The sequence below is a fragment of the Schistocerca cancellata genome, chromosome 4 (genome assembly GCF_023864275.1).
Source record: "Schistocerca cancellata isolate TAMUIC-IGC-003103 chromosome 4, iqSchCanc2.1, whole genome shotgun sequence".
Lineage (NCBI taxonomy): Eukaryota > Metazoa > Arthropoda > Insecta > Orthoptera > Acrididae > Schistocerca > Schistocerca cancellata.
In genome coordinates this window covers 433,640,862-433,654,331 of record NC_064629.1, presented here as the reverse complement: position 1 = coordinate 433,654,331, position 13,470 = coordinate 433,640,862, and the positions used below count along the sequence as shown (strand labels likewise).

Sequence of the window (13,470 nt, the reverse complement as noted above, 5' to 3'; positions counted from 1 at the left end):
CATACCAAAATTGCCTCATTTGTCGCAGCACCTCCACATGCTCAGAACAGGTCTTAGCCTCAACACTAAATATGAGCCTTGTTGTCCCCAATGAATCTATATCATTTTTATCCACTCCATGTAATCTATAACTACACTATGTGATCAAAAGTATCTGGAAACTACCAAAAACATATGTTTTTCGTATTACGTGCATTGTGCTGTCACCTACTGCCAGGTACTTCATATCAGTGACCTCAGTAGTCATGACATCGTGAGAGAGCAGAATGGGGCGCTCTGCGTAACTCGCGGACTTCGAACGTGGTCAGATGATTGGGTGTCACTTGTGTCATATGTCTTTACGCGAGATTTCCACACTCCTAAACATCCCTAGGTCTATTGTTTCCGATGTGATAGCGAAGTGGAAACATGAAGGGACACATACAGCACAAAAGCATACAGGCGACCTCATCTGTTGACTGATAGAGACCGCTGACAGTTGAAGAGGGTCATAATGTGTAATAGGCAGACACCTATCCAGACCATCACACAGGAATTCCAAAGTGTATCAGGACCCACTGCAAGTACTATGACAGTTAGGTGGGAGGTGAGAAAACTTGGATTTTATGGTCAAGCGGCTGCTCACAAGCCACACATCATGCTGGTAAATGACAAAAAATGCTTCACTTGGTATAAGGAGCGTAAACATTGGACAACTGAACAGTGGAAAAACTTTGTGTGGAGTGACGAATCATGGTACACAATGTGGCAATCCGATGGCAGCGTATGGGTATGGCAAATGTTCGGTGAACATCACCTGCCAGCGTGTGTAGTGTCAACAGTAAAACTCGGAGGCGGTGGTGTTATGGCGTGGTCATGTTATTCATGGAGGGAGCTTGCACCCCTTGTTGTTTTGCATGGCACTATCACAGCACAGGCATAAATTGATGTTTTATGTATCTTCTTGCTTCCCACTGTTGAAGAACAATTCGGGGATGGTGATTGCATCTTTCAACATGATCAAGCACCTGTTCATAATGCACAGCCTGTGGCAGAGTGGTTACATGACAGTCATGACAATAACATCCCTGTAATGGACTGGCCTGCTCAGAGACCTGACCTAAATCCTATAGAACACCTTTGGGAAGTTTTGGAATGCCGACTTCGTGCCAGGCCTTTCGACCATCATCGATACCTGCCATGAACTTGTAAGACATTTTCAGCCAGGTGTCCAATTCTTTTGATCACATAGTGTATGTACTCTGAATTAGACCCTTGAGCCGGTTCATACAACAAATGCTGCCTTTGATACAGTTGAGGCAACATTGGTCACTTATACTAACACAGTCTATTGTTATTTATTTGTAAATTCATAGTTTTTGAACAACAGTGATACCAAACTGTACTGTCTCTCTATACAATATGCATCCCAGTACCCATTTCAATCAAGGTGCTTGTCACTTGGGTTTCTTTCACATTTCAGTCACTGAGCTATTCATTCATCCACCACTGATCATGTACACAATGTGGGTTTTACAAGTAACTCGATAGGTAAAAAAAACCTAGTCATCAAGTGGTTTGTGTCTGTTGCTAATGGTGCATCTTTCAGTAACAATGAGGAAGTTACTGCCTAGTGCATGTTTTATGATAGAAGTGAATGGGAAGAATCATTCATTAATATCTTTGTCACTGTTAATGAACTGGACCACTCTATTGGTCTCAATTCTTTTCTCATTATTTCAGTATTCTTTTCATTGAGGACTCTGTATATAGTTAACATCTTGGAAGTATCAATAGGCCATTTTCCAGTTTTGAGCCATATGCTGTCATGGTCAGATATTCCTAATTTGGAGTCACATTCCACTTGATTTCTGCATGCACTGCTAATTAAATTGTCGAGCCTTGTTTCCGTCTTAGTTGTTTCATCATTTAAGCAGTAAAAATTCATTGATCGTAACATATGTAGTAAACAAAACAATTTTTTTTCTCTTTACCCTTGTATCTAGGTTAACATCTCCTGTGATTAAAATATTTTAATGCTGATATTTAGCAGTCTTTAAAATTAAAGCAGAGAGGTTTTCTGTGAATGTTATTTCATCAGAAGCCGGCATTCAGTAAACAGATTCAATAATAAGTTTTTGAGTGTGTACTGCCACAGCATATGCTTCAAAAACACCTTCTATAGAGAGTTTGGTGAGATTTATAGTTGCATATTCCAAATTCATATTCTTATTGATATAGATTGGCAATATTTGGTCTACAGTAACTGGTTGCCAGAAAGTAACCAAATAGCACAAATAGGTTTATTTATGTAGTTTTAATCCAGTGTTCATTCACACAGAGAATGCTGCAATTAATTTGATCTAGTCAGTAATGGAGTTCAGAAACTTTACTTACTAAGGATTATACATTTATGTGTAACAAAATCTACTCATTTTTGTCACATGGAGGTACAGTGATTATATTCAGCCCAATTTGTTTGTTTATTTTTAGTGTGTCTTTTGTGCTATGCTCTGATGCTCTTTGTTTTGACCTAGATCACTATATCTCAAGAATGTCCTTCACACTATACAAAACAAATTCTTATTTTTGCAGGTGGTTGGAAGCCGGGCTTGATTCCATTCTTGTTTGGAGCCACTTCCAGGTAGGGCTGTGAATCTGACTGAGATAGAATTAGACACAGCATTTCTTCAGTTCTCACCAAAGTTATGGTCTTTGCTGTATCAACCAGAATACTGCCAAAATGTGGTATCACCAGTAGAGTGAAACAAGACATAAGATGACTTTTATCTGAAACAGCTGAAGAAATTTGTCAAACTGTGTGCCACATTCTTACAACCATTTGAACTTTCATGTCTAACATCTCAGCATCTGAGAAGAAAGTCCCCAAGAAATTACATCATGGTGACATAGTCAGTCTTACTGCTCACAAAGAGAATGCCACTGTGTGCCAACTAATTGACTTTGTCTTCATACATACTTTGCGAGCTGCCATACAGTGCATGGCAGAGGATACCTTGTACTACTGCTAGTAATTTCCTTTCCTGTTTCACTGACAAATAGAGCAAGGGAGCAACGTCTGTCTATATGCCTCCATATTACATATGATTAGATTATGGATTAGATTCAGTTTTTTTCCATAGGCTCAAAAATTAGATGCTTCTTGCAGTGTGGAAATGTCAGAAAGTGTAAAAGATTTGAATATAATACTCACTTCCCTGATCATTTCTCAGAAGATTCTCAAGATATGTGAATACATTACAGTAAATTTGAACTGATATTGTTTACAGAATTAACAAATTGTCATATTGAAACATAGTTATGCACTTGTAATAAATGTACTGTACAAAAAATAAGTGATCTTGATTGTTGTGACCAATGCTGTCAAAACTGAAATTTAATAGATATATTTACCTAACCTGATCTAACAGTCCATGTTAAGATATTCATCTGTAGAGTTGAGGAATTGCCTACCAAAAAGTCTTTCAAATTGTATTTAAACTGTGCCCCATCTGAAACCAAGTTTTTAGCAGTTTCTGGCGACATATTGAAAATGTTCTAGAATATTGGACCCCTTTCTGGACCAAGGTAAGTGATTTTAGGTCTTTATGTAAATTCTTCTTATTCCTAGTGTTGATAGCATGTATTTAGCTATTGGCTGGATACAGAGACATAATTTGCAACAAATTTCATTAAGGAATAATTACAGTGAGAAGCAGCAGTTAGAATGTCCAGTTCCCTGAACAGGTTCTACATGATGTTCTTGAATTTGCACCACAAATGAGTCTTATTACACACTTTTGCAAAAGTAAACAAAGTATGCAAGTTTTTTATATTGATGAGCCCTAACTTCTCTTATCTCATATTCACAGTCCTTACTTGAAATGTATGTTGGCAGCAGACCTAAATGATCCAACTTACAAGAAAATTGACAAGGACCCAACATTTGGCATCACATAGAAGACAACTATATTGCTGGACATTTCTGTGTTACCTTAAAAGATCATGAAGCATTTGCAATGATAGGAACCAATGCCACCTCATCTGTAGTGTCTACCAAGGGTAGACATGAGTGACTGCAATTACCACATTAAAAATTCAGCACAGTTTGCGGCCATCCTAGGGACACTAAAATTGGATTCAGGTAACATATTGGTGAGTTTTAATGCTTCACTGTTCACATGAGTTCCTCTGAAAGAATTGCTCCTCATAGTGAAGCAAAATTTTGAACGTCATGTGTTAATGAGTTTGTTGCTACAATACAATGCAATCTGTGGAAAAACTTCCGGATGAGAATGTTATTATTTCAAAAGCAGAGAAGGTCTGGATAGCTCCATTGGAAAGACTACTGTCCACAAAGACCAAGGTTCTCAGTTTGCATCTTGGGCTAGCACATAGTTTTAGTGTGACACAGACTTTCACAACAGTGCACTTCCTACTGCAGAGAGAAAGATTCATTTCAGAAAACACATTGGTTGATGCAGGAAAAATGAAACTGAGGTAGAAAAATCCCACTGTGCCCACCCTCTGATGCCAACCAAAAACCCACAAGCCATACACCTCGAGACAGGCAAACTTCAGAAATGTCCCACCTACAAGCTTACAAGAAATACACTGTAGTGCCAAAACATTACCACAATGAGAATGCCACTTAGTGGTGTTGGGGGCATGTCAAGTGATTAGGAAAGTGTGTAAGTGAAGCAGATATGAATGGGGAATCATTCTAGCAATGACATGGGCTGAAAAGGGGGCAATCCATTAACATAAGTGACTTTGACAAGGGGCAGGTTGCTAGAGAACGGTGTCTGGGAATGAGAATCTGGGAAACAGTGAAGCTGGTCTGCTGTTCACATGCTACTCTTGTGAGTATCTATGGAAAGTGGACAAAGGGTGGTAAAACCACCATGAGTAAATAACAAGATGTTAGATGTCCACACCTCATCAATTAATATGGTCATCAGAGGCTTATCATGTCTGTAAAGCAGGATAGGCAGCACTCTGTGACAGATATGAAGTCAGAATATAACACTGGTCCAGGCTCAAGTGTTTCAGAGCACATTGTTCAGCACACATTGTTGACCATGGGACTCCACAGCAGAACACCCCTATGTGTTACCACATTGACCGAATAACATTGTCAATTGTGACTGCAGTGGGCACAGGATCATAGAAATTGGACTGTGGGTCAGTGGAAATGTGTCACCTGGTCAGATAAGTCATGTTATATTTTCATTTTAAAAACTACAACCAGTTTCAGCTCCAAGGCCATTATCCAGTGGTATATGTGAGGCATCCTGAGAGAACACAGGTCAAATGGTAGTCTCTCAGGGCACGTGACATATGCTATTGGATAACAACCTCGGGGGGCAAAACTGGTCGTGGTTTTTAAAATAAAGAGAAAAGTGTGACTGATACTGGAATTTATTCAAAACCAATAATACAGCTGCAGAACCTGCATCAAGGTGCTCCACATGCCCAACAGGAAATAACTCGTATTTCTTGTTAGAACAGGTCAATGGTTGTGTCCAGATAGGCCATAATACAGGCAAATATCGAGTCAAAACGTGCACCATGCCACAGACATAGGCCAGTGAGAACAGTATTATGCTATGGGGGACATTCTCTGGAGCTTCCATAGGACCTGTGTTAGTAATCAAAGGCACTAAGACAGGTGTGGATTAGGTGAAAATTACTGTCGAGCACCTGCACCACTTCATGCTTTATGTCTTCCGCGATGTAGATAGCATCTTCCAGCAGGATAACTGTCTGTGATACAAGGCCAGAATCATGCTACAGTGGTTTGAGGTGCATGTTAGTGAACTCACATTGATGTCTTGGCCACTGCACTCACCTCATCCAAACCCGATGGAACATATCTGGTATGCTAATGAGTGACAACCTCAGCCTAAAATCAAAAGTAAAGTACGAACGAAGCCCTTAAGAAAAAAATAAAAATGTAATTAAAAATGAGATAACAATGTTAACATGACAGACTAAATATGCTAATAAGATTATAAAGGAAGTGAAAGTTTAACAACGGTTGTGATTTAGTTATAAATTAGCAGAAATTCAGACACAAGACACAACTGAAGATTAATCTCTGTTTACAGGCCTTTATTAGGTATGTATAATAATTACTGCTGTCACTTACACTTACAAAGAAAACCTATAATTACAAATAAATTACATCAGACACATAAACTGGATTGCTGATTGAAGTAAAACAGATGAAGAAATAGAAGTAAATTCACTGTAGTGAAATTAATGCTATCCTTACTGGCACAAATTTGAAATAGTCATGACATATCAATAAAAGAGATGCATCTTGCAGCACTTTTCTTTAATGTGATGTATAATTTCACATGCAACAAAAAGTTACAGTTCAGTGCCCCACTGAAATTAAGGACAAGGATGCAGGAGGAAACGAGTAGGTAATGGTCTTGTAGAGGGAATCAGACTGAAATTTGCTTTGATTGCATTACAGAAACCACAGAAATACTAAATCCAGAGGGCTACATGGAGATTGCACTCATACTTTATGATGGCACCACCTTATTTGGTTAATTCTGTACCAAATAATGACCATGTGTTCACAAAAATGTTTGTTTGTTTGTTTGTTGAAATGTAAGTCCATTTTGCAATACTGTAGCTTTATTTTCATGTTATACTCCATGTTTTGTTATTGTAAGGTGTTTATTGTAGACCTTTTCTCTTCACTGATGGTTTTTTTGGTACCTGAAACATACAATTCTACAGTTTTACTATGCTAATATATTTAGTACCTCCTTATTATATGCATTACATCATCAATGCTTACTCTTAGATACAGTAAAATTCAATAACAAAACAATCTTAATTTGCTTTTGAGTGTCAACTAGAAGATGGGGTGATGAAAAGGTTATAATAGAATGAAGAAAACAGTTACCAAATTTTCATGCTCAGTTAGTTCTTGTTTTGGCATGCTGTCTAGGAATATTCATGCTCTCTATCACTCATAATTTTAGCTGCAGTGCTTTTCATCAGTGTATTCTCTGTTTTCAAGCAGTAATCAATAATTTATTTGTCTAGGGATCATTTGACAGTGATATAGGATCCACCAGCTTAATACAAGAAAAACATAAGTTATATATACAAACATAAGAATAAACGCGTGTTTAAGGTGGAGAAGACAGCAGATGTGGTTGGCCGTTGCCTTGTTGAGGAAACCATTCTGGCATTACCCTGAAATGATTCCAGGAAACCTTGGAAAATTTAAATGTAAATGCCCAGACAAAGTGTGAGTCTCCATCCTCCTGAATCCGAGACCTGTGTCTTAGCAAATGCACTACATCATTTGCTTATACCCAGGTTTGTATGTACTTGGAAAAAGTTAACTTAATAACATATAAAATAGTCATGCATTGTTCATTTAATGTAATGAGATAAACATAATTATACACTGTTCATTTAGCTTCTACAACCTTTTCACCAAAAGAAAAGAAAAAAAAACTGAAAACTTACAGCTGATTTTAGGATCCAAACAGAACAGAGACCACAGTTTTTAAAAATCCAATAATATCATATAATCTGAAATGAGTAATGACTTACTATTTTTATTTCATAGAAGTGCACACATCTGTGTTTTATGATCAGCACTGAAAGGCTGTTTGACAATAACAGCATGGTTTCCATAATTACTGTGTTCAGCTGTCCGTCGGCTTGTACCAAAAGACAAAAAGTTGTTCTCCTGCTGGGAAAGTTTCTGCTGTTCCTAAGAAAATTAAACTTACTTTATTCATTTAATTGTAGTACATTTGTTTCTATTATTCAGTAGACAAAGAACCTAGTCAGAAACTAATACAGTAGTTATTCTTTGTGTGAGTTGCAGAAAAAGAGAAAACGGGCAGCAATGAAAGACGAAACAAGTAAACAAAGACAGATGGCAAAACATGAGAAACACTGAAAGTGTGTTTTACCAACAAGTATACAGTTGATAAATGTAAAATCCACAAATTTCTGGCATTCAAATTTTCAGAGAACTAATTAAGAGTTCTTATTTACACCATTAGTTACTCCAAAAGTTAACATGATATATCAGGGTGCCTGGGAACATTGTTTTCATCCTTTTTACATTTACTATGTGTAAAAGTATTGGGATACCTAATGATGACCTTAAAAATTTGAAAATGCTGAATAATTCAATTGGTTTTGCCTTGTAAAATAGGCAAACAGTAAAATAAAATGGCATGCCTTAAAAAGTGAGAATCTCAGGATACAATGTGGATAAATGTGAGGTTGTGCACATTTGTGCTGTTGTGAACAATTTTCTGATCTGTAAAACACGAGCAGTTGTAAACTGGTTATTTCTAAATGGTATCAACAAAGTTCTCCTTCTAGCCTATAGAGGAGGCACCCATCTTATGTTCATTTGTGCTGTGAGGAAATTTTAAATATATTGATAAATAAACTTCTCACAGGAAGTTATGCTGTATACTGAAAGTAAAAGTAAACCTGTAAACCTGCATTCTGAGAGCAGTTCACCAAAAAAGACACCAGGGCTTTTGTATACTCTTCAGTCAGGCTCTCTCCACTGACTAATGAAGGGCAATCCAAGAATGTTACAATGCATGATGTGGTGCAACACAATATTTAATAACTTTTGTTCATTGGGGCATGCATTGCAAACTATGTCTTTTAATGACATGATTATTAGGAATATCAGCCAGCTACACTGCTCTTTAAATTTTATTTTATAAATTATTCACAATGAAGCCATTCAGCGTGTTGCCATTATCAGGTGCTCTTACATGTAATATCATTGCTGCCATATCCTGTCTTTTTTCAGAATTATTAGTTTCTCTTCAGACGTACACTGAAGATGCATATCTGATTTTAGTTGGTTTTTATATACACTATTTTTCTTGACACTTTGAATGTATTTTGCTACTGCGTATTGTACCATTTTGATGTACCTATTGTGTTACGAAGTGCTATTGAGTGAAACATAATAATGCCTTAACTGAGAGTAAACTTGTAGAACATGGTTATGCCAAAGCGTCTAACTTCAGAGACTGATGTAGGTACAAGTACTTTGTACTAAGTGATCTGAAGATGGCAGTTGTTGAAACTAGTTATCATTGTACCAATATTTGCCATCTTGGCTAATAAAGTGTTGCCATAAGAAGACTACTGCATTGACAATATTGAATGTTACCCAGCAGCTGATTTTGATTCTGCAGATGTGCAAATATTTGCATTTCTCAACAGACTCCCTTTATTTTGGTTATTGCATTTATTTTTACTTCATGATTTTTTTTTTATGACACTTCAAACATTTCATTCTCTGTACCCCTTGAATGTAGCTCACAGATATTTGCAGATATACAGTTTTTGCTCAACTTCTTTTTGAACAGTTTTTGTAAGTACGTGTTTCGTTATGATAGTGCATTTGCTGAAGAGACAAAAAATAAGTTAACTCGGATTGTAACAGTAGATACGTTTATCGCACATAACTTTCAATTTCAGTGCTACATTACAATAACCACCACATATGCTACACCACCCCTTCTTATTACTCTTCCCATCATTGTCATATGGTCAATGGTTTTGTTTTGTGAATTAGTATTCACCACTTGGTTCAGTCCAATGCATTTTCTAGACGTAGGTCTGCAATACATATATCTTCATTAATTATATCTGTCCGCTATTTCTTTGGTGTTCATTGTGGTATTCTTCAATCCACATTGTGCTGTTTTGCAGACTTTATCACATGCTCTGTGCTGCTATCAGTACATCGCATCTTCTCATTTCATCTGACTAAGTATCACCATTAACCATGTGTCGTATTACACACAGATGAGCTGGGACACATGACCATCACCTCTGGAGTTTAAAGGCTAGGATAGACACTTCCTGGAGTAGTGAGTTGCTTTACAAGTTGGTAGCGGCTGATGGTGTGGTGTGATGGTGTTGGAAAGAACAGAAAGAGATGGATCCCATGTTCATCAAAGTACGTTTATAATTACACGGGTAATGTTGATGTAGTTTGAAATGGGACTCCACCAATATTTACAATCGCCCTTCACAGCATCTTCTAGCACACTGGGCGGTCAATGTATCTACTGTGTCTGTTTGTTACCTGTTAAGCCAATATGTTCCTCAGTTTATCTACTAATCGTGCATATTAAGTTAGCCTTTCTGTGGCAGATGCTAAGCTGCAGATGCTTGCAATTGGATTATGGCACATTGGTTGCAATGACAAGCCCTGCCTCCTCCACTCAGGGCAGCTAACTTATAGCTTCTGAAATAAATGAATTTGTATTGCTATGACACACAAAATTGTTATGTTGTGAACATTGGCAACAAGAGTAAATATTCCATAGTAACCCAAAGTCAGCCAAGTTTCAACAATCAGAAAAGAGCTACATTAAAGTATCTGATTATTACTCAACAAACATGATTAACGTACTGATATATTATGCAATACTATCGATATGCCATCCTACATCTGGTGGGCCTGTTGTTAGAGGGAAACAACACAGCTTCTCCATTTGGCAGGTCATATGAGCCCACAAGCCAGCCAATTTAGGGCCAAGTGGCCACTGGTCTAGTCTCACTTCTGTCTGCAAATGAATGTGTTCATCTCCACCCCCAGCTAAAGTACTGACAATGCCTCTGCATTTCACTGATTATTCTTTGGGTTGTGCAGGTTACATCTGGACCTGCTTGAGATCTGAGTACACAGACATCAGACTACTGCTGTTCGTTCTTCTTTGATGGACTGTGATACCATTTGGCTAAGTGATTAATTTTCATGTCGCCTACGAGTGGTTTCCATCGCCAAAATTCAAGTGTGTTACTGTTGATTGTTTTTATTTGTAGTCTCGAAAATTCACAGCATTAGTAACACTTATGAATGATACATCATATTTTTGTTTGAGTGCAATAAACAAGTGTTAATAAGTGACTTTTGAGGTCTAAATGGGGGACTACAAAAATAAGGTGTCACAGCAAGTAACCTAAGTGTGTCCTACAAAAATTAATACCAATGTACCATGATTTGATAATGAGAGGTACTTCCTCAAAATCATGTTCAATACCTGTCTGATCTGCTGACTTTGATGCATTCCCTGCTACTCCATTGAATTTGTTTGTCTTTGCATCTGGATATGCTTGGCTGTGCATTAGGGAACAAATGAAGATGGCTATTTATACTGCCAACACATGGATTCTTGGTTTTCCCTCATTTCCTTCCAAGCTCTTAGTTTCAAATAGGAAATGAGCTGCAAAATGCTGTTTATCACATGATTATGCAATGTCTGTTAGAATTTTTAAATTATTTTTTTGTATCTCTCAAAGTTTTCAATGAAAACTTGATACACTCTCATGAAACAACATACTGATACTGAGAGCAGATCTGTGGCTGTCATTACATCAACACAATGTAATGGGGCCTGACAATTTACCTTGTTGGTAGCAAGGCAAAATATTTACAAAAAATGCTGCTACTATCACACTGGAACTGGTAACTCAAGACAGTTGTACAGATGCTACATGCTGCAGTATAATCGGAAAAATAGAGGACAAAGTTGGTGCATTAATGACTAGTAAAAACAAAACTCACAAATGAAATGTTTATGCTAAACTGTTTACCTGCTTTGTATAAAGATATGTGGGACAAGTTTGCTGATTCAGGAATGCTTACCATGAAAATAACAAGAGATGTATCTTTGTATCGCTTCCTTATTTCATCTGCTGCATCTTCTTGTCTGCAAGGACCATTCTGGCGCTGCATCGAATTTTAGACGTTTAGCTGAAAAGGCATACCCAGTGATTTTCTTCTACAGGAAACCAAGGTTGTATACATACAAAAATCTTTACTTTACCTCTGTTACTAGCTTAATTAACAATCATAAATAATAATAAGAATAATATTATTTACCTCAGACTGGGGTATTCCTGAAGCAGAAACAATTACAACAATTCCACTGGCAAAATAATAAGTTATGCTACTGAGAATAACAATAGCAGCTAAAATGTAAAAAATAATACTAAAATAATAACAATAATAATAATAATAATAATAAAACCACGAGTTGATGCGATAGGGTGTTGGACGTCCAGGCCTCATCATAGATCGTGGAGGTCGGAGACTTACCTCCTTCCTAACCAGGTTAGGTAGTGATCTGTGGCAGATATAATGACAGAGAACAATGCTACTGAATGCAAAAACGTTTTGGAGCACGAAGTTCCACACATATTTTTAAACATCAAATTCCGTTGTAGATGTCCCCATTGTGTCTCCACGTTGACTCAGTGACATTGTCAGTTTTGATTAAAAGGGGCACGGGATGATTGGGAAAGGACTGTGAATCAATGGCAGCCTGTCACCTGGTTGGATGAATCAAGTTTCTTGTTACATCATGTAGATAGTGGTGTCCTGATACTCCAACATCCAGGTGAACGCCTGCTGGAAACTTGCATTGCGCCACGAACTCAGGCCACAGGGGGCAGTATTAAGCTGAGGAAGACATACACCTGGACTTCCATATGACCTGTGGCAGTAATCGGTGAACATTACTGCGGACCATCTGCATCCCTTCGTGCTTTCTCTCTTCCCCAGCGGTGATAGCATCTACCAGCAAGCTAACTGACCCTGTCACAAGGCCAGAATCATGCCGCTGTGATCTGAGGAGCATTATAGTGAACTCACACACAGGTAACCTTCTGTGACCTATGTAACACCTTTGACTATGTTCACCACCATGTTTTGCTCTCCAAACTAGAATACTATGGAGTTTGTGGCAAAAGTCTAAGACTAATGAAATCATACCTTGATGACAGAAAGCAGGTGGTGAGTTCAGGAGGTCAGTTATCAAACACACTCGATGTTCAACATGGGGTGCCACAAGCATCAAAATTAGGACCTCTTCCATACCTGATACAAATAAATAACTTACGGGATAATATAGATGTAAATACATATATGTACGCAGATGATACTATTTTTCTGTCTATAATCTATGTATTTGAAGTCATTTTCAAAAGAACGAGTTTTGTGGGAGAAAGTGCAGCTTCCTGGTTTAATGCACATGGTTAACTATTAAACGTAAATAAGTTACAGAATATGATATTCAGTCTATCAAAGAGTGCAAAAATTGAAAAATGTAACATTTTTAGGCATAACATTTGTCAACAAACTAACATTGAACATGTAACATTTAGGTTATCAAGAGTAATATACTTGCTGAAGAGACAGATGGCGTGTGTCACCTTTGACTATATAAGGATAGCGTATTTTGTCTTTTTTCAATCACTCTAAAATACGGATTAATACTCAGAAAAAATAGCAAAAACATAAATGAAATTATATAATTCAGGATAAGACAATTAAAATAAACATCCAGTCAGTATGTAACCAGCATGTTCAAACGCCTCGGGCATGGATGTGTATGATGTCCTTAGGGTAGTTAGGCTTAAGTAGTTCTAAGTGTAGGAGACTGATGACCTCAG

At 37.4% G+C, this 13,470-nt stretch overlaps 1 protein-coding gene and 1 long non-coding RNA gene across 5 annotated transcripts in view; one reads left to right on the top strand and one right to left on the bottom strand.

Moving 5' to 3' along the window:
- Positions 1 to 3,144, top strand: part of LOC126185159 (autophagy protein 5) — a 144,286-nt gene extending 141,142 nt beyond the window's left edge. Inside the window, exon 6 of the mRNA XM_049928005.1 lies at positions 2,575 to 3,144. Within this exon, the coding sequence (XP_049783962.1) occupies positions 2,575 to 2,627 (53 nt within the window). The 3' untranslated portion in view covers positions 2,628 to 3,144. The remainder of the gene's footprint in view (positions 1 to 2,574) is intronic.
- A 1,766-nt stretch (positions 3,145 to 4,910) lies between these two features.
- Positions 4,911 to 13,470, bottom strand: part of LOC126185160 (uncharacterized) — a 426,511-nt gene continuing 417,951 nt past the window's right edge. For all 4 annotated transcript variants that reach the window (XR_007536968.1, XR_007536966.1, XR_007536969.1 and 1 more), the window contains 3 exons: positions 11,663 to 11,770; positions 7,567 to 7,729; positions 4,911 to 6,714 (listed from right to left, as the gene is read on the bottom strand). This is a non-coding gene — a long non-coding RNA (uncharacterized LOC126185160). The remainder of the gene's footprint in view (positions 6,715 to 7,566; positions 7,730 to 11,662; positions 11,771 to 13,470) is intronic.